The sequence below is a fragment of the Canis aureus genome, chromosome 18, assembly GCF_053574225.1.
Source record: "Canis aureus isolate CA01 chromosome 18, VMU_Caureus_v.1.0, whole genome shotgun sequence".
Classification (NCBI taxonomy): domain Eukaryota; kingdom Metazoa; phylum Chordata; class Mammalia; order Carnivora; family Canidae; genus Canis; species Canis aureus.
The window spans coordinates 15,967,157-15,990,265 of record NC_135628.1 but is presented as its reverse complement, the minus strand read 5'-3'; the positions used below and the strand labels follow the sequence as shown (position 1 = coordinate 15,990,265).

At 43.3% G+C, this 23,109-nt stretch overlaps 1 protein-coding gene across 1 annotated transcript in view; it reads left to right on the top strand.

The window, feature by feature from the left end:
• The window catches only part of FKBP9 (FKBP prolyl isomerase 9), a 39,922-nt gene that overhangs the window by 2,582 nt on the left and 14,231 nt on the right, over positions 1 to 23,109 (top strand). The window contains exons 2-6 of the mRNA XM_077856256.1: positions 10,527 to 10,672; positions 11,034 to 11,223; positions 11,888 to 12,033; positions 16,101 to 16,290; positions 22,002 to 22,147. Of these exons, the coding sequence (XP_077712382.1) occupies positions 10,527 to 10,672; positions 11,034 to 11,223; positions 11,888 to 12,033; positions 16,101 to 16,290; positions 22,002 to 22,147 (818 nt within the window). The remainder of the gene's footprint in view (positions 1 to 10,526; positions 10,673 to 11,033; positions 11,224 to 11,887; positions 12,034 to 16,100; positions 16,291 to 22,001; positions 22,148 to 23,109) is intronic.

Sequence of the window (23,109 nt, the reverse complement as noted above, 5' to 3'; positions counted from 1 at the left end):
TGTATGAATTCATTTACTCTCAAATTCATTTAACCTCACAAGACAATGAAGGAGGTACGTCAACAACAAATGAAGAAACCAGGGCTCAGAAAGTTCAAGTAATGTGCTCAAAGGACCTAGCTACTAAGTTGTAGAATGAGGCTTTGAATTTAGGCAGTGTAGCACCAGTCTATGGTTTGGGGTTAATAGTCGGTGCATATATATATATATATATAATGAAAGAAAGGCAAGGAGCTGTGGAAACACACAGAAAGCTTAACTATTTGTCGTAAGGGGTTGGAGAGAGGGAGAGTGGTCAAGATGGAGTTCTAGGATTGCAAGGATAAGACTGAAGATGGGGATCCCTGGGTGGCGCAGCGGTTTAGCGCCTGCCTTTGGCCCAGGGCGTGATCCTGGAGACCCGGGATCGAATCCCACGTCGGGCTCCTGGTGCATGGAGGCTGCTTCTCCCTCTGCCTATGTCTCTGCCTCTCTCTCTGTGTGACTATCATAAATAAATAAAAATTAAAAAAAAATTTAATAAAAAAAAAAAAAAAGACTGAAGATGATTAAAACTGACCAGGGCTGGAGTGCCTGGGTGGCACAGGTGGTTAAACTTCTGACTCTTGGTTTCAGCTCAGGTCCTGATCTCAGGGTCAGGAGATGTAACCCCACGTAGGGCTCCACGTTCAGCTTGGAGTTGATTTGAGATTCTCTTCCCCTCTCCCTAAGCCCCTCTTATGCATGCTATGTCTCTCTAAAATAAATAAATCTTTTTAAAAAATTTAAAAATTAAAAAGAAAAAAGGGGGATCCCTGGGTGGCTCAGAGTCATAAGCCACAAAGAGCTTCTCCTCTCATAGAGCTTTCTTCCTGAGTCTCTGCCTGGCATTTGGGAGCAGTTAGTATCTTTTCAGCTTATGGACATTTGCACTTGCCAGGAGGCCCAGCCCAATAGTTCTTGGCCACTGCCTTGGACCTGGTTTCATTTTATTTTGGAGCCTCCATGGCCTTGTTAAAATGCTCCTGTGGCTGCTGCTCCAGACGGAAAACAGCAGCTTCCCAGCTACGGTTTCCAGGGGGCTCCTGCTCCCACTTTCTAGCTCTTGGGAGCTCTTTGTCAGCCATTCCCGATTCAGCTTTTTTAGGAGTTCCATAGAGTTCCTAGCAAGAAGGGCAAGGGGGGCAGTCTGGACAGTCTTTCTGTTTGCTCTGTCTTCCTTCTAATGACTGAAATTGAATGTGTTCCTGTTAGCAGGCAGAGCTAGCATCCGGTCAGCATTTTCACAGCCTCCAGGCTTGTCTGCAAGCCCCTCAAGGTCCTGGTGGTCAGTGTATTATTGTGTGCCTACCACATGCCTTGTTGGGTTGGATGCTCCAACACAGTGGTGTTCAAACTATACATACATCACAGTCACCTGGAGAGCTTGTGCTACACAGTTCCTGAATCAGTAGGTCTGGGTGGGGCCTGAGAATGTATTTGGCTTTTCTAAGTTCCCAGGGGATGCTTTTGCTGTCGGTCTGAGGACCACACTCAGAACTATTGCTCTAAAACAATCAAAGACTTATGAACAGAGGTCTGCTTAACTTTATTTTTTTTTTAATTTTTTTTATTTTTAATTTTTTTTTAATTTTTATTTATTTATGATAGTCAGAGAGAGAGAGAGAGAGAGAGAGAGAGAGAGACAGGCAGAGACACAGGCAGAGGGAGAAGCAGGCTCCATGCATCGGGAGCCCGACATGGGATTCGATCCCGGGTCTCCAGGATCGCGCCCTGGGCCAAAGGCAGGCGCCAAACCGCTGCGCCACCCAGGGATCCCCTGCTTAACTTTATATGTGTATTTAGTCATTTATTCATTCAACAAATATTTGTTGAGTATGTACTGTCAACACCTGGTGGGTATTGGGGAAAGGGGTGTTAAGGCTCACCCCTTCTGCAGGATTGGTTCTGAGAAGAGCCAGGGAGCCGGGCAGCACCCCCGATGGAGAAGTTAAGTGGTAACAGGGAGACTGGCCTGGTGGTGACATGGCTCACTTAGGCGAGGCGCTTTTACCATGTGAATCTGCATAGCAGCTCCTCCTATGGAAAAGCTACGTGGGGGATCCCTGGGTGGCTCAGTGGTTGAGCGCCTGCCTTCGGCCCAGGGTGTGATCCTGGAGTCCCGGATCGAGTCCCAAATCGGGCTCCCTGCATGGAGCCTGCTTCTCTCTTTGCCTCTCTCTGTGTCTCGTGCATGAATAAATAAATAAAATCTTAAAAAAATGAAAAGAAAAGCTATGTGATAAAAGGGAAGTTGCTGCTTGTCTGTTAGTCCAGTGTGGCTCTGCCAACTTTAGGAAAAGAGCCTAGCCTCCAGGCAGTTCTTACGAGGGTATCTTGAGGCCATTGCCATGCTTACTAAACACCCTGCAGGGGCACCTGGGTGGCTCAGTTGGTTAAACATCCGAGTCCTGGTTTTAGCTCAGGTCATAATCTCATAGGGTGTGAGATGAAGCCCTGTGTTGAGCCTGGTTGCTTGGGATATTTTTCCTCCTCCCTCCCCCTCCTCCTCTGTTGCCACCCCCCATGCTTGTGCGCTCTCTCTCTTTTTCTCAAATAAATAAATAAATAAATAAATAAAATCTTAAAGCCTGCTGTCTTTAAAACAACAGCAACAAAACACCTTGTGAAGACTCACTCAATGGCATTGCTTTTATTTTGTTTTATTTTATTTTTTTATTTATTCATGAAAGACACCGAGAGAGAGAGAGAGAGAGAGAGAGGCAGAGACACAGGCAGAGAGAGAAGCAGGCTCCACGCAGGGAGCCCGATGTGAGACTCGATCCCAGGACTCCAGAATCATGCCCTGGGCCAAAGGCAGGCGCTCAACCGCTGAGCCACCCAGGGATCCCCAGGCATTGCTTTGAATATTCAATTGTGGGTCATTGCGAGCGACTGCGCATTCATATTGAGTATTTAATTTGGTTATATTTTACTGGCTGAGAACTTATGTAGAATAAGATCTGTAAAGATCTTTTAAAAGATATTTTAACTTGTGCAGTTGCTGAAAAACGAAGATCCACTACAGCATTAGAATGATTTCACTTTGCTTTGCAGTTTTTCTCATAAAGATATCTTAATGTGCCAAAGACCATCGAGGCCAACGGCTCGCATCTCGGGGCCTGATCCTCTGTGGAGTTAGAATGGATGTGTTTCCCTCCTCTGCTCTTACTCCTTCCTCTCTTCTGTCTCACCTTCTTTCTCTATTGCAACGTTCTTCTTTCCAGCTGGTAGCCCATAGCTAGTTTGCCACTTCATTATGGGCTTGCGTTTTCCGCTTGCCATGGCTGGACGAGGTGGTGGTTTGGGGGAAACAGTCTGGGAAGCCCAGAGTCACCTGTGAGAGCACGTGGTGTGGGGAGAGAGGTGGGAGCCAGAAAAGTCAGGTTTTTCAAGTCTGTACTGAGCTCAGGCTCAGTGGTAGGACTCAGCCAGCAGAGGGTGTTGAATCTTACCTCGGTCATCTCAGAGCTGGGCTGACAGCTAGGGGGTGAGAGCCTGCTTTCGTGCATTTCATGCAGGTTTCAGTCCCATCCACTGATGGCTCTGGCAGGACCACAGGCCTGTCAAGCAGGCCCCAGGTGAGCCAGTCATCTGAGTTGGCCTGAGATGGGACCAACTCTCAGGCACCCCAAAGATGGTTCCCATGCCCAGTGAGCTGCCTCTTTATTTTTTTAATTTATTTTTATGATTTTATTTATTTATTCATGATAGACATAGAGAGATAGAGAGGCAGAGACACAGGCAGAGGGAGCAGGCTCCATGCCGGGAGCCCGACGCGGGACTCGATCCCGGGACTCCAGGATCGCGCCCTGGGCTAAAGGCAGGCGCTAAACCGCTGAGCCACCCAGGGATCCCGAGCTGCCTCTTTATTACCTTGCTTCCCCGCTGTTAGGAATTCTCAAAACATGCCACTCTCTTTAATGTTCAAAGAATGAATTCAGTCTAATGTATGGCATCATGAATACAATTAATGATACTGTACTGTATACCAGAAATTTAACTATACTTTATTTATACTTGAAATTTACTGTCAGGGTAAACCTTAATTTACTATTAGGGTAAACCTCACCACAAAAAGAAAGAAAATGGTAACTGTGTGAGGATATGTTAATTAGCTTGATTGTGCTGATTATTTCACACTGTATACACGTATCATACACATATACATATATGAAAATACCAGGTTATACTCTTTAACTATATGCAATTTTTATTTGTCGATTATACCTCAATAAAGATGGTGGGAAAGTATTGTATTAACATTTATTTGTCTAACCTGATTCTAAAACTGGCATATAGAGCAAGCTGATGTGTCCTCTCATCGCTGATCAGGACTTCAGTTCTAACCTCAGGGCAGTTTTCTCTCCCTTCTGAAATGGCCATTTCTCCTTTGTTTCTGGATCTGAGAACAAAATAATCTCAGCAACAAGTAGTATAAACACACATAAATTTTTATTAAAAGTTTTAAAGTTAATTTAAAAAAATAGTACCATAAAAAATAGTACCATATATTTTGCATATATTCGGAGTTTTAAAAACCAGTTAAGTAATTCCATAAAGCTTAAAACTGTAGCCGCCAAGCTGCTAGGAGTGGGGAAGGGGCTTGGAGTGGGGTGTAGCTGTAGCTTGGATGTTTTCAAGCTCCAGGCTTCCTTCTGCCCGGGCGCCTTCCACGCTGCACCTCTGCAGGCAGGGAGGCACACGGCTCTACCTGTGGCCAGGTCTCCTTTCGCTTCCCCTAGATTCTGTTTCTTCCCTACTATCTCAGATCCTACACTTCTCTTTCCATTCCGTCTTCCCAAATGTTGTTGCCAGCACTGGTCTCCTCTGTTTCCCTAAGTTGTGTTCTTTTGTTTTTCTTTTTTGTGAAGAGGAGCATAGGAACTTGGAGAAGGAATGGGCTTTGGGGACTCTAGGGAGGAAGTACGTTCAGTTTGACATATGTTCCTTTATTTTTAATTTATTTTTAACAGTTACTTATTTAGGTAATCTCTACACCCAATGTGGGGTTCAAACTCATGACCCCGAGATCAAGTTGCATGCTTTTCCAACTGAGCTAGCCAGGCTCCCCATGACATATGTCCTTTTAAAAGTTCAGGGGGATCCCTGGGTGGCTCAGCGGTTTGGCGCCTGCCTTTGGCCCAGGGCACGATCCTGGAGTCCCGGGATCGAGTCCCTTGTCGGGCTCCCGGTATGGAGCCTGCTTCTCCCTCTGCCTGTGTCTCTGCCTCTCTCTCTCTCTCTCTCTCTCTGTGTCTATCATAAATTAATAAATAAATCTTAAAAAAAACCAAAAAACAAAAAACAAGTTCATCCTCGGGGTGCCTGTGTGGCTCAGTGGTTGAGCTGTCTGCCTGTGGGTTGGGTCATGATCCTGGAGTCCTGGGTTCGAGTCCCATGTTGGGTTCCTCGCAGGAGCCTGCCTCTCCCTCTGCCTGTGTCTCTGCCTCTCTCTCTCTGTGCCTCATGAATAAATAAATAAAAATATGAATAAATAAATGAATGATATCATGAATAAGTAAATAAATAATAAACTCCTAAAAAATAAAATAAATAAAAATAAAAGTTCATCCTCACTACAGATTGAAACCCATGTTTAGAAATAGAGCCATGGGGGCGCCTGGGTGGCCCAGCTGGTTGAGCATCTGCCTTTGGCTTGGACCCTGGTCAGGGCCTTGGGTTCCAGCCCCTGCATAGGGCTCTCTGCTCAGCAGAGAGGCTGCCTCTCCTCCCTCTGCTCCCCCTCCCCCACTTGTGCTCTCTCTCAAATAAATAAAATCTTTAAAAAAAAAAAGGAAAGAAAGAAACAGAGCCACAGTATTTATGCTTCAGGAATGCAGCCACAGAGGTAGTTACTCATCCTGGGAAATAGGCTGCAATCATGTGTGCTCATGGATAGACAGTTTAATGACTTGGATATAATGGGTTTTATGTAATGTCTCCTGTCTTAGTGATCCTTGGGCTGGTAAACCTGAAGAGCATGTCAGGGAGTGCTGCAGCCACTTCTAATCACCGCCTTGGGGCAAGGGACAGTAAAAGTGTCAGGGACAGCAATAAAAGGGTTTATAGCAATGAATGAGCAGGAGAGAAAAATAAGCTGATGGAGAGGAAACCTGGGTGGAGGGGTGGGGGTGGGTGTTGAATGTGCTGGATGATTTCCGTTTACCTTTCCAGGTCTCCTCTCCACTGATCCACTTGCTTTTTGCCCCGTGAGGCTACACGTGCATAGTATGGGTTATATCTACGACCCGTCTGTTGGGTTGAGCCAGGGGGGCATCACCAGGAGATCAGAGGGAGGAGGGTGAGCTGGAGATCTTTTTCTCTTGTCTCCCTACCTGTAGAGCCTCCACCATCTGTGTCCCTAGACTGGAGGTCCTAGCTAAGCTTTGTCAGGTGGCCCTGAACCACCACCTTTTCTGCCCCTGGATCCTTCAAGCCCAGGTTTGACAGTAGCACTCCTAACTTGTCCCCAGAGGTACTACATTGTCCCCTGTGTTCTCTGCACCCTGCACACTCCTTTATACTCCATTACACTTTCCTGGAGCGGCCTAGTTTGGGTGTATCATCTGTTTCTTGCAGGATGTCAGATGGGACATCTGCAAAAGGTGTAAATCAGCTAGATACTGGGACAGGCTCTATTAAGTGCTTATTCCAAAGCTTGCAGAAATGATTTTCATAACCGGTCCTGGGCTTGACACTGTGTATGAATTTGTGCCAGTTGTGCTGATCAGCACAGATTTACTTACAGAGCACAGAATGGCTAGTTTTGCAGATGGTCAGTTTTAAGCAGGAGATAAGACTAGTCTTGCATTGTAAGTTCTCACATTTTTAAATTTTTTTTATTTTTTTAAAAGATTTTTATTTATTTATTTATTTATGATAGAGAGAGAGAGAGAGAGGCAGAGACACAGGCAGAGGGAGAAGCAGGCTCCATGCTGGGAGCCCGATGCGGGACTCGATCCCGGGACTCCAGGATCGTGCCCCGGGCCAAAGGCAGGCGCTAAACCGCCGAGCCACCCAGAGATCCCCCCTCTCACATTTTTTAAAATAGTTTTGCATTATTTTCTTTAAATACACATTATGTGTTTTATTTTATTTTATTTATTTATTCATTCATGAGAGACAGAGAGGCAGAGACACAGGCAGAGGGAGAAGCAGGCTCCATTCAGGGAGCCCTATGTAGGACTTGATCCTGGGTCTCCAGGATCTCACCCCCGGCCAAAGGTGGCGCTAAACCACTGAGCCACCGGGGCTGGCCAGTTTCTCACATGTTAAATTATGACTCTTCTTTCAGAAAGGTGTTATTTTTGTTTGTTTTTACCATTTTGCTTAGGTTGTCATAGGAAGATATTAATACTGCAAGGCAACAACAGGTTTTTTGTTTTTGTTTTTTTTAAAGATTTATTTATTTATTCATGAGAGGCACAGAGAGAGAGAGAAAGAGAGAGAGGCAGAGACACAGGCAGAGGGAGAGGGAGAAGCAGGCTCCATGCAGGGAGCCCGATGCGGGACTCGATCCTGGGTCTCCAGGATCACGCCCTGGGCCGAAGGCAGGTGCTAAACCACTGGGCCACCGGGGCTGCCCTGGTTTTTGTTTTTGAAAGAGAGAGCACACAAACGGAGGGAGAGGGAGAAACAGGCTCCTCACTGAGCAGAGCCTAATGCTTGCGAGGCTTAATCCCAGGACCCTGGGATCCTGACCTGAGCTGAAAGTAGACGTTTAACCGACTGAGCCACCCAGGTGCCCTGGCAACAGCAGTTTTTATGTACCACCTGGGGTGGGAGGGCCGTGCTGGGAGGTGAAGGGTCAGACAGACTTGGGTCCTAGCTGCTTTCCCACTTGGCTAACGTTGTGAGCTTGAGAGATTCACCTCCAAGGAGCCTGAGCATCAGCACCTACCTTGAAGTTTTGTATGATGATTAAATGGGGTAGCGTGTGGAAAAGCTTAGTCTGCCGCCGTGCCTGACACATAATAAACATTCTCTAACTAGTAGTTATTATTAAAAACTCATTACATTTGGGAACTGTGGGATGCCAGGGTGGATCAGTGGTTGGGCATCTGCCTTCGGCTCAGGGCATGATCCGGGTCCAGGGATCGAGTCCTGCATCAGGTTCCCCGGGGAGCCTGCTTCTCCCTCTGCCTGTCTCTGCCTCTCTCTCTCTGTGTCTCTCATGAATAAAAGATAAAATAAAATAAAATCTGTTAAATTTGGGAACTGTAGGGCAGCCTGGGTGGCTCAGCAGTTTAGCGTCGCCTTCAGCCCAGGGTGTGATCCTGGAGACCCGGGATCGAGTCCCACATCGGGCTCCCTGCATGGAGCCTGCTTCTCCCTCTGCCTGTGTCTGTGCCTCTCTCTCTGTGTCTCTCATGAATAAATAAATAAAATATTAAAAAAAAATTGGGAACTGTATTCCGGTTCCATGGATGAAAGACTTATTTATAAAGTGGTTTCCAGCCTGTGCATTGTAGCTCTTTGCACATGTTCTGTACCTGGGGTGTCTTTGAAGCTTCAAGTTCTGGTTCATTGTTGGATGATGGTTCAGGGCATGGCAAGTCCCCAGCCGAGTGAAATGAGAGAGCTGGCATTCCAGGGGGCAGGAGGTGGAGGGTGGAGGTGCTAAGCTGTCTTGGGCACAGAACTGACCATGTGTTTTTGTCCTCTGGCTTGCTGACCTGAACTTGGAATCTTGCTTTCTTTTCACTGACCTTGCGAAAGGAAGGCTATTAAAATGAGTCGTAAAACTTGGAGAAGGAAGCCAAAAAAGGAGCAGGCCTGAGGAAGCTGCCCTGATCAGTGGTGAAGTAGACAGTGTTGCTCTTCCACGCTGTTGGTTAGGGAAAATGAGGAGGTAATTTACCAAGTGAGGGGCAGCACATCCTAAGGAGGTAACTTTGAACAGCTCTCTTTTCTTTTCTTTTTTCTTTTCTTTTCTTTTCTTTTCTTTTCTTTTCTTTTCTTTTTTCTTTTCTTTTCTTTTCTTTTCTTTTCTTTTCTTTTCTTTTCTTTTCTTTTTCTTTTCTTTTCTTCTTTCTTTCTTTCTTTGTCTCTCTTTCTTTCTATTTTTTTAATTTAATTTAATTTAATTTAATTTTATTTATTTTTATTTTTTTTAAATTTTATTTTCCTATTTAAGAGAGAGAGAGAAATGTGAGAGGAGGGACAGAGGGAGAGAGAGAATCTCAAGAAGACTCCACACTGAGCATGGAACCCAATATGGGGCTGCATCCTACGACCCTGAAACCACAACCTGAGCCCCAATCAGGAGTGGGACACTTAACTGACTGAGCCTCCCAGGCGCCCCCCCAACCGTTCTTAATATTTTATTACATGAATATTACATGGTCATTTTGAAAATGAAGAGAGTATTAAACCACCTGAAATCCCCTACTCCTAGATTACCATTGGTAATGTTTTTGTGTATCACCTTGTGGATTTTTTTTGTATGCATCTATATGTGTAAATTCAAAATCGAATTATTGTATACTGGGGCACTGTAACCTGCACTTCTCTGTTACTGTATATGTCCTTCTGTGCCAATGGATATAAATCTGGTATTTTTAAATGGCCATAGAGCATTTTATTGTATGACTTTGCCTTAAATGCAATCGGTGCCATAGCCTCAAAATTTGTAAATTATTTCCAGTGTTTCATTATTAGAGAAACAGTATTTGAAACTCTCTGGGTATCTATGCTAGTTTTATTTACTTTTTAAAAGGCAAAATCCATGCCTTGGGCTTTTTTATATCCCCCAAAGCATCTAGCACAGTCTTCTAAGAGGCAAACCCTTATTAGTTGCAGAATTTGACATTAGAGAGGAAGAGAGCATGGATGTTGACCACACTTCCATTATTTATCTTCCAACCTAAATCCATCACCAGTCAGCCTTTAAATCACATGATTCATGATTTCAAGACCGTATTAGACTTTTCACTATCTGTAATAATTCCAGTAATATTGGCATAACGCTGAGGTTTTCAGAGCTCTTACCAGATTGTAATATCATATAGATCTTGGGATGGCTATTATTGTTAACTCCCATTTTGTGGTGCAAGAAACCACTTAAGAGAGTTTAAGTATCCTTTGTGCTACACCATGCTGAGTCTTTAACTTAATAGACCTAAAGGAGAAAAAGAAAAATTAGGTGTGTATGTTAACTGGAGCATTAATATCTTATGTTGTTGCTTTTAAATACCAATCACGTAGAAATGGAATAAACGTTTTTCATGGAAGTATTGGTAGCTATTTTGCAAAATGATATATATAAGGGGGGGTTATACCGATGTTTATCAAATTAGATTTGCTGGCAATATTCAAAGAAATTAAAAAATTCCAACTCTGCAAGTATAATTAGTGAAGACCTTTCCTGTATCAATAACTCCTTTACGGGATGTTTTTGCTTTCCAGTGACATCACTCTGTCCACGGGTACATTTTCACTGACTGGTTTCACTAAGGGAAGGACTAATTTATACTTTTCTTTTTCTCTACCTCTTGGGTCTTCAGCTATGACAGAGACTCCACTTTCAACGTGTTTGTGGGAAAAGGACAGCTGATTGCAGGGATGGACCAAGCTCTGGTTGGGATGTGTGTAAACGAGAGGCGCTTTGTGAAGATCCCCCCAAAGCTTGCCTACGGAAGTGAAGGAGTTTGTAAGTTCTTGTTCCATTTTGTCAACACATCTGCAGAAATAACCAGAACATTTAAAGGGTATTCAGGCCGACCAGAGAATCTTCAGAAGCTTTAAATTGAGGAAAATGAGAAGCAGTGAACATACACAGCAAAAATTTCATCTTTGGTTAATTTCTTCTAGATATTAACACAGGTGTATCGAATGTCACCCTTGTTGAGAGGAAGACAATTTTTTCTCATTTGGAGGAAAAAGGGAGGGAGCATGGTCTGTTTCTTAATTGTTTCGTGACCCCCTTGAACACCTAGGCAGCATCGTAGGTCTTTATTCGTCTGGCCTGAAAGGCAGCAGCTTCTCAAGTGTGAATTCTCTTTAATTTTTAGCTGGTGTGATCCCCCCAGATTCAGTTCTTCATTTTGATGTACTTCTGATGGATATTTGGAACTCTGATGATCAAGTTCAGGTTCACACTTATTTCAAGCCCCCCAGTTGCCCTCGGACCATCCAGGTATCTGATTTTGTAAGGTACCATTACAATGGAACGTTCTTGGATGGGACACTGTTTGATTCAAGGTAAGTGCCACCATTCATGGTAATATTGGTGAAATGCTTGTTAGTTCCTTCTATCTCACTTGCTTTTTATGCCCATGAAGACACCAGAAGAGAGACTCTTCTCAACTTCCATCAGTGCCAACTCCTTTACTTAAGGCTTTTGGTTGATGTTTCATGCTCTGTAAAGCCAGAGTCAAAATTTTAATACATTTCATAGAAATGCAAGAAAAACGTTTATCTGAATAATAGTATCTTGAGAACTCGTCATTAAGTGAAGGGCCCTATTTCCAAGTAGATTGATGCATTTTTTTGCATCCATTTTTATAGTTTTCCCATGGAAGGAAGAGGGAGAGGCTGAAAGTATATGAAGCTATAGAGAAGTACCAGGAGTAAGGTGCTAAGCTAGAGAACAGTGAACACTTTGGGCTTTCTTGTTATAGTGTGTTTGGTTAGAGAGAATAGCGGGCTTATTTTTGTGAATCACAGTGGTTTAATTACACGATTTTCATTTCTTCTAAATTTGAGGACTTCTGCTGTCTTTCTTTGGGAACAAAGACCCAAAAATGCCTGTCTTCAGGGATGGGTAGAGTTTCACTGTTGAGCTGTGTATCTAAAACCTTATTGAGAAATGAGTTGGAAACACCCTCATGGCATGGAACTTCACCCCTTTCTCATTGGCTTTCAGTCATAATCGCATGAAAACATATGACACATATGTGGGCATTGGCTGGCTGATTCCTGGAATGGATAAAGGGCTGTTGGGGATGTGTGTGGGGGAAAAGCGCATCATCACCATACCTCCTTTTCTGGCCTATGGAGAAGAAGGAGATGGTAAGTCTTTCTCATTCTTCAAGCTACTCTCATCTGTCCTTTTTTTTTAATTTTTATTTTATTTTTCAGTAATCTCTATATCCATTGTGGGGCTGGAACTCACAACCCTGAGATCAAGAGTCGCATGCTCTTCCTGCTAAGCCAGCCAGGCGCCCTTCATTTGTCCTTATTTTTATTGCTGTGATTAATTCAGCTTACCACATGAAACCCACCAGATTTTTTTAGTCTAGACTTGCACTATCCAGTATCATAGCCACTAGCAACATAATGGCTATTTATATTTAAATTGAATATAAATTAAAATTAAGTAAAATCTAAAATTCTGTTCCTTAGCCACACTGCCACATTTCATGTACTTAAGAGGCACATGTTACTGAGGGCTCCTGTACTGGACAGAGCAGTTACAAAGCATTTCCAGGGATCCCTGGGTGGCGCAGCGGTTTAGCGCCTGCCTTTGGCCCAGGGCGCGATCCTGGAGACCCGGGATCGAGTCCCACGTCGGGCTCCCGGTGCATGGAGCCTGCTTCTCCCTCTGCCTGTGTCTCTGCCTGTATCTATCTCTCTCTCTCTCACTGTGACTATCATAAATAAAATAAAAAAAAAATTAAAAAAAAAAAAAAACAAAGCATTTCCATTACTGTGGAAAGTTCTGTTGGGCAGTGCTAGTCCAGATCATCTACCATCTCATCACCGAATTGTGGAAACTTCTACTTATTAATGGTCATTGGCATTCATAAGTAAGCATCTGCCACTGCCTCCTAAGCTGTAACCTTGGGCACCAACCTCTCCAGCCTATATTTTCCCATCTATGAAATGAGATTTGAACTAGAAAGTCCAAAGGTTGTAGATCTCGAGATAACAATTTAGTATATGAGGCCAGAATTGCCGTCCCCCCACCTGCATTTGTACCTCCGTGGTGGATTTTACCTGTGACATTAGTTCCCTGCGGACAGATGTAAAGCACAATGTGAGAAAAAAACATTAATTTGAACTAGTGTCATTTTCGCAGAGAGAAAACAGAACATTGGCTTGTAAATGGAGTTTTGCAGTTATTCATATTTTAATTTCGGGCATATTTAATCACATGGACAGGCTAACACAACAAAGAGAACTTTCTGGTATTTAAATAAACAGATATCTGTAGTTAAGAATTGAAATGGAGGGATCCCTGGGTGGCGCAGCGGTTTGGCGCCTGCCTTTGGCCCAGGGCGCGATCCTGGAGACCCGGGATCGAATCCCACATCGGGCTCCCAGTGCATGGAGCCTGCTTCTCCCTCTGCCTATGTCTCTGCCTCTCTCTCTCTCTCTCCGTGACTATCATAAATAAATAAAAAATTTTAAAAAAATCTTAAAAAAAAAAAAAGAATTGAAATGGAAACATAATGCATTTAAGAAGTTTACTGACTGTGGTACCCGACTTATAATAACCCTAACATAAAGTTTCCCAAGCTATGTTTGGCTCTGTATGTCTATGGATCAGGAGGAGAAAGGAGGAAAAGCAGCTCAGCCTTCTTTCCTGTCCACCTCCACTTTTATTGCTGGGGATCTGCAGTTTCTTTTTCTTTTCTTTTCTTTTCTTTTCTTTTCTTTTCTTTTCTTTTCTTTTCTTTCTTTTCTTTTCTTCTTTCTTTCTTTCTTTCTTTTTTTCTCTCTCTTTCTTCTTTCTTTCTTTCTTTCTTTCTTTCTTTCTTTCTTCTTTCTTTCTTTCTTTCTTTCTTTCTTTCTTTCTTTTTTCTCTCTCTTCTTTCTTTCTTTCTTTCTTTCTTTCTTTCTTTCTTTCTTTCTTTCTTTCTTTCTTTTTTTCTCTCTCTTTCTTCTTTCTTTCTTTCTTTCTTTCTTTCTTTTTTTCTCTCTCTTTCTTCTTTCTTTCTTTCTTTCTTTCTTTCTTTCTTTCTTTCTTTTTTTCTCTCTCTTTCTTCTTTCTTTCTTTCTTTCTTTCTTTCTTTCTTTCTTCTTTCTTTCTTTCTTTCTTTCAAGATTTTATTTATTTATTCATGAGAGACACAGAGAGAGAGGCAGAGACACAGACAGAGAGAGAGTAGGCTCCATGCAGGGAGCCCGACATGGGACTAGATCCCGGGTCTCCAGGATCATGGCCTGGGCCGAAGGTGACGCTAAACCGCTGGGCTACAGGGCTGCCCAGCAGTCAGTTTCTTCAAAAAAAAGCAGGGGTGGGGATTCCTTGCTAAGAGAAGAATAAAATTTGAAAACAACTGCTGTAAATATGTCTTAATTCTCCCCTCATCAAGACATTATGCTATTCTGATACTCAAGTGGTCTCATCCTTAGCCAGTGGAAGGTCATTTTTCTTGGCTCTCAAATCTTTTTGACATCATCCAGATGCATACATCATATGTAATAAAACTAGATGCCTGGCCTTATTTGAGGAATATTCTTTATTTATGTTAAATAAACAACATGTTATAAATAAATAAACTATTTATTTTAAATATTTATTTAATACTTTAATACTGTGCTCAGCTATCCAGGTATGACTTTATTTATTCATTTGTTTATTTGTTTATTTTAGAGAGGTTGGGGAGGGGTAGAGGGGGAGAGAGAATCTTAAGCAGGCTCCATACCCAGCGCTGAACCTGACGTGGGTCTCCATCGCACAACTCTTGAGATCACGACTGAGCCAAAATCAAGAGTTGGATATTTAACCATCTGAACTATCCAGGCACCCTATATATATTGTATGATATGGAAATTATATCTTGATAAAATTGTTATTAAAAAAACAAATATTTGGGATGCCTGGGTGGCTCAGCAGTTAAGCGTCTGCCTTTGGCCCATGATATGATCCCGAAGTCCCGGGATCCAGTCCCACATCGGGCCCCCTGCATGGAGTCTGTTCCTCCCTCTGCCATTGTCTCTGACTCTCTCTCTGTCTCTCATGAATAAATAAATAAAATCTTAAAAAAAAATTTCAATTAGTATATGATAATGTTAGAAAAATTTTAAGCTCTACTTTTAAGGCTTTCTTTTTTCTAATAAATGAAAAAATACAGAAAAGTACAAGATTCATATTCTATCACACACACACCCCCATACACACACTTGGAGGATTGACCACACCTTACATTCCAGAGACTGACTCAGCAGCAGTTTTCAACAGATTTCATTGTTTCCCTGAGGTGAAGGGGGGGGTGATGGGCTCTGCCAAAGAACCTATTGAAGGAACTCAGGCCTGTTGTGCTGTCATTCACTTGCGGGTCTACTCCTTTGCAAAGGTATATCGAATGACAAGAATGTTGAGGTAGGTGGTTTGTCAGTTAACTTCCTTTATCTCAAAGTACTGAATTGAGGTATTTATTGGTTGATGTTGATCCTTGCAAGAAGAGCTAGTACCCAATAATCTCTTCAGGTAGATTATCATTTTGTGTATATTCACTAGGTCCCCACTGTTGGGAACATCCCAAAGAAGCAGTACCATCCAGAAGTGGGATAAAAGGAATTTGAGGATTTATATTTTGCATTGTGGGTACCATTTTTCCTCCCTCTTAGCTAGCTTTAATTTTATTTATATCTTGTTTTGGATGCACTTAATAAATTGATTTTTTGCATTTTGCGTCTTCAAAACATTGGCTGATGGTTCCACAGAACAAGTCTGTGTAATATTCTGTAGAATCAAGTCCAAGGTTTGGAATTTATGCCTGTAAATGTCTGTGATTTGCATTTGTACACAGACAGAAACCCACAGAGGCATGTATTTGGGTTTTCATGTGGGTGCATAACCACCCACATAGAGCCTTGATTTGTCAGCACAAGCATAGAAAATACGGTCATGGTAGTCTTGTGTGTCATCAATATTGGTTTGCTCCTTTTTCTGAAGAAGTCAGGCTTCATATTATGCCCGCAAGCGCATGGTTGGGCACCATAGACATGGTGGTGGCAGAAATAGTTGAACACCAGGGGGCCACCCAACATGTGAAAGAACGTTTATTTCCTCAGCTTGGAAGCTTTAAGGAATGAGTAACACCAACACAGTGGGAGTTGAGTTGTAGTTAAAAGCCCTTCCTAAATCTCATGTCCTGATTTCATCATCTTCCTCCATTCTACTCTAGGGAAAGACATTCCTGGACAGGCATCTCTGGTGTTTGATGTTGCTTTATTGGACCTCCATAACCCCAAGGATGGCATTTCCATTGAGAATAAGGTAGTCCCAGAAAACTGTGAGCGGCGAAGTCAAAGTGGGGACTTTCTCAGGTATCATTACAATGGCACCCTTCTGGATGGCACCTTCTTTGATTCCAGGTAAGGAAACTACTGGAGCCTTCACTCACCAGAGCATCTTATTAAAGATAGTCTACCTCTGGCTGGACCATGATCTGAACTCTGTCAATGCTGATTTATAGTTAGTATTTTCATCTCTAGCATAGATTGTTTTCTGACATTGAATTCCTTCAGAGGCTGTTAGAACAGTCTCCTTCTTGGAGCCTGTGGGATATAAGTCTGCAGGAAAACGGGATAGACTCAGCCTACACTCCCACCATTCCTTATACCTTGCTCAACTATCCAAGTAGGGAGCCAACTATGGGATCCAGGATGAGAAGTGGCCAGAACTGAGGTCTGGGTGGTCGGAAGAGGGGACAACAGACTTGGTGCCAGGAAAGGTGGGTTCTGGTCCCGGTGTGTGGTGACTTTGGACAGCATTTGACCTCCCCGAAATTTAGTCCTGTGCCCCCGCTCCCCCCCACCCCGACTGTAATTAGCACCTTTCTCAGAGATGGTTAAAGAGATAAGGTATGTAAAGCAAGCTCTGTGAACTTCAAAGGCTGCTGGAGGAGACAGGTTGAGTGCTTGTGGCTTCCTTCCTGATGCTGCAAAGGTTAATTACCATGCCTCTGTTGTTATTCAGTCCTGTTTTGCTTAGTAGCTTGCCCTTGTACAGGTGGCTGGAGCAGGCGGCAGGCAGCTTGCTATGTCTTGCTCTTTCAAGTGGCATGTGCCCTTGGGAAACCACCTCTTCAGCTTCCTGTAGAGCGAACAGGTAGAGACAGCAGCCTACCTGTCTCTCTGAGGTAATAGACTTCTGATTTCTTTAGTCATCCAAAATAGTACAGAAGAATTTTCATATGGCATTATTTTGCTTGAATATTTTTTTTAAGATTTTATTTATTTATTCATGAGAGACACACAGAGAGGCAGAGACACAGGCAGAGAGAGAAGCAGGCTCTCCACGGGGAGCCCAATGTGGGACTTGATCCCAGGACCCTAGGATCATGCCCTGAGGCAAAGGCAGTCGCCCAACCGCTGAGCTATCCAGGTGTCCCATTTGCTTGAATAATTTATCCTTCCTGTTCTTAAGGTCTCTTCCTTTATAATTTTCATTTGATCTTTTTGGAAAAAGTAATAGTCACATGGTTCAGAATTAAAACTAAGTGTGTATTAAGATATGTCCTATTACTTGCCCCTGCCTACCTTCCATCTCCCTTTTCTCTAGCCACTTGGAATTAACTTTCTTTCTTTCTTCCTCCCTCCCTCCCTCCCTCCCTCCGATCCTTCCTTCCTTCCTTCCTTCCTTCCTTCCTTCCTTCCTTCCTTCCTTCCTTCCTTTCCTCCTTTCTTCCTTTCCTTTCTTTCATCTCTATGCCCAAAAGGGCTTGAACTCAAGACCCTGAGATCAAGAGTTGTACACTCCACCAACTGAGCCATCCAGGCACCTCTAGAATTAACCACTTTTATTAATGTTTCTTTTTTATTCTTCCACTGTGCGGATTTTTTTTTCTAATGTAGATATATACAAATACAGATGTGTGTGTGTGTTTTAAGATTTATTTATTTATTTCTTCATGAGAGATATATATATATATAGAGAGAGAGGCAGAGACATAGGAGAAATAGGCTCCCTGCAGGGAGCCCGATGTGGGACTCAATCCCAGATCCTGGGATCACGCCCTGAGCCAAAGGCAGATGCTCAACCACTGAGCCACCCAGGCGTCCCAACACAAATACAGATGTTATCTTATTTTCTCCCCTTTATAGTATATAGCAGATGGAATACACCACCCTGCCTCTTCCTTTTTATTTTTCCATCTTGGGATTTTTCCATATTGATATATAGAGAGACAGCTCAGGTTTTGATCTCACAGTCATGAGTTCAAGCTCCTGGGTTGGGCTCCGTGCTTGCGTGGAGCCTACCTAATTAAAAAATTCATACATAAACAATTTATACTGTACACATATAAGAGAGCTAATTTGTTTTTTATGTCTGCATAGTGTTTTCATTGGGTGAATATTCTCAATTTATTTAACCATTCCCCTACTGATGAACATTTGAGTTGTCTTTATTTATTTATTTTTTTCTATTACAGAAAACATTCAGTGTGTGCATGTTATTTATTACCCGTTACTTATGAGCTTGGTTCTGTCCTTTATTTCCTGGAATTCTATTTCTTTTTTTTTTTTAAGATTTTATTTATTTATTCATGAGAGATATAGAGAGAAAGGCAGAGACACAGGCAGAGAGAAGCAGGCTCCATGCAGGGAGCCCGATGTGGGACTCGATCCTAGGACCCTGGGATCACGCCCTGAGCCAAAGGCAGATGCTCAACTGCTGAGCCACCCAGGCATCCCTGGAATTCTATTTCTAATTAAAAGACCATTTTTTCTAGTGTGCACCAGATTTATTTCCATATTAGAGGAACCACAGGGTGCCTGGGTGGCTCAGTCTGTAAAGCATCCAACTCTTGATTTTGTCTCAGACTATGATCTCAGGGTGTGAGAAGGAGCCATGAATTGGACTCTGTGCTTAGCAGAGGGTCTGCTTAAGAGTCCCTGTCTCCCTCTGTCCCACCCCCACCCCCCCAAATAAATAAAACTTTAACAAAAAAATAAAGGAGTGACAATTTTATTAGGTTTTAAAAATGCTTTCCACTTTAGTGCATTGGGATCTAGTCCATCCTAATGGCTACAGAATTTTCTATTATATGGATTTGCCTTAATTTAGGTAATTAATCCCAGTTGTTTTCTTTTTTATTGTAGTTGACAGAGTTATATTAGCTTCAGGTGTACAACATAGTGATTTAACAATTCTACACGGTACTCAGCACTCATCATGATATGTTAGTCACCATCTTTGTTTTCTTCCTTTTGACAGTCTAAGTAGGGCTGCAGTAATTATTTTTGCAGCTAAATCTTAACGTGTAAGATTGTTTCCTTGGGATAAATTTCTAGAAGAATCTTTGGGTCAAAGATTATGTGTATTTTTATAGTTTTTGATATACACAACCAAGCTGTCCTCGGGGAAGCTTTTATTCCCCAACACTCTAAAGGAGCTTCATTCCCTCAAACTCTCTCAACACTGAGAATCATTTTTAAATAATTTTTGCCAATTTATAGGAGAAAAATGGATAGTTTTTTTTTTTTTTAAGATTTTATTTATTTATTCATGAGAGGCACAGAGAGAGAGGCAGAGACACAGGCAGAGGGAGAAGCAGGCTCCATGCAGGGAGCCCGACGTGGGACTCGATCCCGGGACCCTGGGATCACGCCCTGGGCAGAGGGCAGGCACCAACTGCTGAGCCACCAGGCTGCCTGGAACCTTATAGTTTTAATCTGAATTTCTTGATTGCTATTGAGGTTGAAATTGTTTCAAATATTTATTACAAGACCATTTGGATATCTTCTTTTGTGATTTATGTGTTGTATCTTTTGCCTGTTTTTATGTTGAGGGTATTGGTATTTGTCTTTTTCTTATCAATTTTAATATACAGAGGTATATTAAAGATAGTAACCCGTTTATGGCTGTATATTGTCCAAAGCATATTCCATGTTTATTTGCATTTTTATTTTGGTTATTGTGACTTTGTTAAATACATTTAACTTCTCTTTTATGATTTCCTTTATTCTTACATAAATTCTTACATAGTCTGTCTTTGGGAACTTGCTAAAAATAACAAATCTGTCCCATCCCCTAGAGTACATGAACATTTGTCTATATTTTCCTCAGCCCCTTTTAAGGGTTTTATATTTTTATCCTTGGAAATATTCTTTATTAAAATTCCTATTTTATTTTATTTTTTAAAAGATTTTTTTAAAAGATTTTATTTATTTATTCATGAGAGACACACACACAGAGAGAGAGAGAGGCAGAGACACAAGCAGAGGGAGAAGCAGGCTCCATGCAGGGAGCCCGACATGGGACTCGATCCAGGGCCTCCAGGATCACACCCCGGGCTGCAGGCGGCGCCAAACCGCTGCGCCAATGGGGCTGCCCTATTTTTAAAAAGATTTTATTCATTTATTCATGAAAGACACAGAGAGAAGCAGAGACACAGACAGAGGGAGAAGCAGGTTCCCTACAGGGATTCTGATGTGGGACTAGATCCCAGGACCCTGGGATCATGCCCTGAGCCAAAGGCAGACGCTCAACTACTGAGCCACCCAGGCTCTCTTAAGTCTTCTTTTAAAGTTATTCAGAGTGCTCTACAATTCCCGGCCACTCTGCTCCTCCGTTCTCTTCTTCTGAGGCTCCTTTGTGTCTCTTGGCCTTAGCCCCACTGTCACCCCAGTGCTTTCCCTGGTGCAGATCCTACCTCCTCGGTGTCTGCTGTCTCCCCGAACCCTATGGGATCTTTGCTGACTCTTCCACCCAGTGGCGCAGCCTTCTCTGAGGCACCTGCCATCTCTCCCACTGCTCAGTGTCCCTTTATGAGGGACCCCATCAGGCAGGTGTCCTCCTCTGCCTTGAATGCCTGAGGTCTGGAGTGCCACCAAGGCTGTTCTCTGCTGATGATCTCCAGGTACTGGCCAGAGAGTCAGTAACCTGGGGAAGGCAAAAGGCTGGCTCATGGCGAGAGGATGCTAGGGAGCCAAGCCTGCTTTCCTGCCCTACTGTGTTTCCATCCTGGCCTTCCTGGTTGTGTGAGGGCTGAGGTCTGGAGCTGCACAATGTGGGCAACAGGGTCTTTCTCCATGGGGGCGAGGGGTCTATGTAGATGACCGGCTTCCTGGGTGAGGAGAATCATCTGTTCTTGTGATTTTTCACATCCTTTGGCTTTCTGTTTGGTCTCTGAGAGCTACTGTAAAAGGGGAGCCCCTCGCAGCTCAGTCTTTTCATCCCCCTGGCCCCACTCGGCTGGCCATCTTCCCGGAGGTGGTCATCCTTTGGCTGTGTTTGAGGTCATGGTGGAACAGACCAACTCTTTCATGACAGGCTTTTTGCCACCTCTGCACCAGGTGGGGGTGAGGAATGAGTGCAGGTCCCTGGGTAGCAGACGTGGCGTGTGAAGTTTTATTATTTTATTCTGGAAACATCTGGCTTTGGGGAATTGATTCCTGTCCTCACCAAACTCACAGGAATCGGATTCAACTGGCAGTTTATACAAAGGCTGGATCTCTCCACTGAGCAGAATGCTTGGGCCTCCTGCCCATGGCACTTGGGAAACCCAAGTACTCCCCAGAAGGTGGCTTGGTGAGCAGGGGTTACAGTAGGAAGACTTCCTCTGGGCCCTGGTAGAGACTGCACAGTTCAATTGTTTTCTGTGTATTTGTTACTTTCCTGGCAATCCAAATATCCATGCCTCATATATACAGATATTCTCTGCTTCAGATACTGGAACGTTGTCTTGTGACACATTCTTAGTTTCTAAGAAGGTCCACCTTTGATGCTTTTTTAAAATTAACTTGACATGGTTACCAAGCACAGTCCGATTTACATCAGCTACATTTCTGTGTGGCTGCGTCTTGTCTGGTGCATCCCATCCATAACCTGACCAGACCAGAGGGTTGGAGGCTTGTTTCTGGGAGTGGTTTTGTACCCAGCTGCTCCCACACCGTGTGTGAGTTCTAGGGAGTGTGGGTTCCCTGGGAGCATGTTTCCAGGCTGTGTCCTCACAAACTAAGCTTCAGCCTCTTCCAGGGTCTGGAGTCTTCTGGCTTCCTGCTGCCTCTCATGCCCCTAACATGCACAGCTGCTGTGGTGTCGCTTGTGAGGAACCTTTCTGTCCTTCCTTCTTTTCCAGCTACTCACGGAACCGCACCTTTGACACATACATCGGGCAGGGCTACGTGATTGCTGGCATGGATGAAGGTCTACTTGGTGTCTGCATCGGAGAGAAGAGGAGGATTGTGGTCCCGCCTCACCTCGGCTACGGAGAGGAAGGAAGAGGTGAGTGCTCGCTGCTTCCAGGCTGCTTCCAAGCAATCAGGGCTTCTTGAGAGCCAGAATGTGGAACCTGATGTCCCATTAAAGACTTGAATGTCCAAATAGCGTTGGTTTCTAGAGATGCTCTATTCTTTCCTCTTGTCCCCACTGCCCAATTTCCTCTTGGAAAATTCTTAGACTTGTGCCAAAGTTGAAAGAACTAGGAGTCAAACTCATAGATTCATCAGCTGTTAACATCTTGCTGTTTATTTTTTCTCTCTAATTACATTTTTTGTTTTTGTTGTTGAGTCATTTGAAAGTATATTGCAAACCTCTCCCCTTTTTTGTTTTTGTTTTTTTTTAAGGTTTTTAATTTATTTATTCAAGAGAGACAGAGGTAGAGACATAGGCAGAGGGAGCAGGGAGCCTGACGCGGGACTCGATCCCAGGACTCCAGGATCATGCCCTGAGCTGAAGGCAGACGCCCAGCCACTGAGCCACCCAGGTGTCCCTGGTTTTTGTTTTTTAATAGTTTTATTGAGATGTAATTTATGTGTCATAAAATTTACCCATTTTAAGTGTACAATTCCGTGAGTTGTGAAGATTTATTTGTTTTAGGGAGAGAGAGAGCACGAGCAGGAGGGGCAGAGGGAGAGGGAGAGAGAATCTCAAGCCGACTTTGTGCTGGACATGAGCCCAATGTGAGGCTCACTCTCAGAATCCTGAGATTATGACCTGAGCTGGATGCTTAGCCAACTGAGCCACCCTGGTGTCCCAATTCAGTGACTTTTAGTAAATGTGGGGAGTTGAGTTAACCATCACCTCAACCCACTTTGAGAACACTTTGTCACTCTAATAGCAACCTCCTTTTAAGCGTTATACAAATGATACGTGTTGACTTTAGAAAAAAGAAAGTAAGGATAACGAAAGAAAACAAAAATCTCCCATTATCCCACCAGGCAGGAATAAACATTGAAATGTGGTAG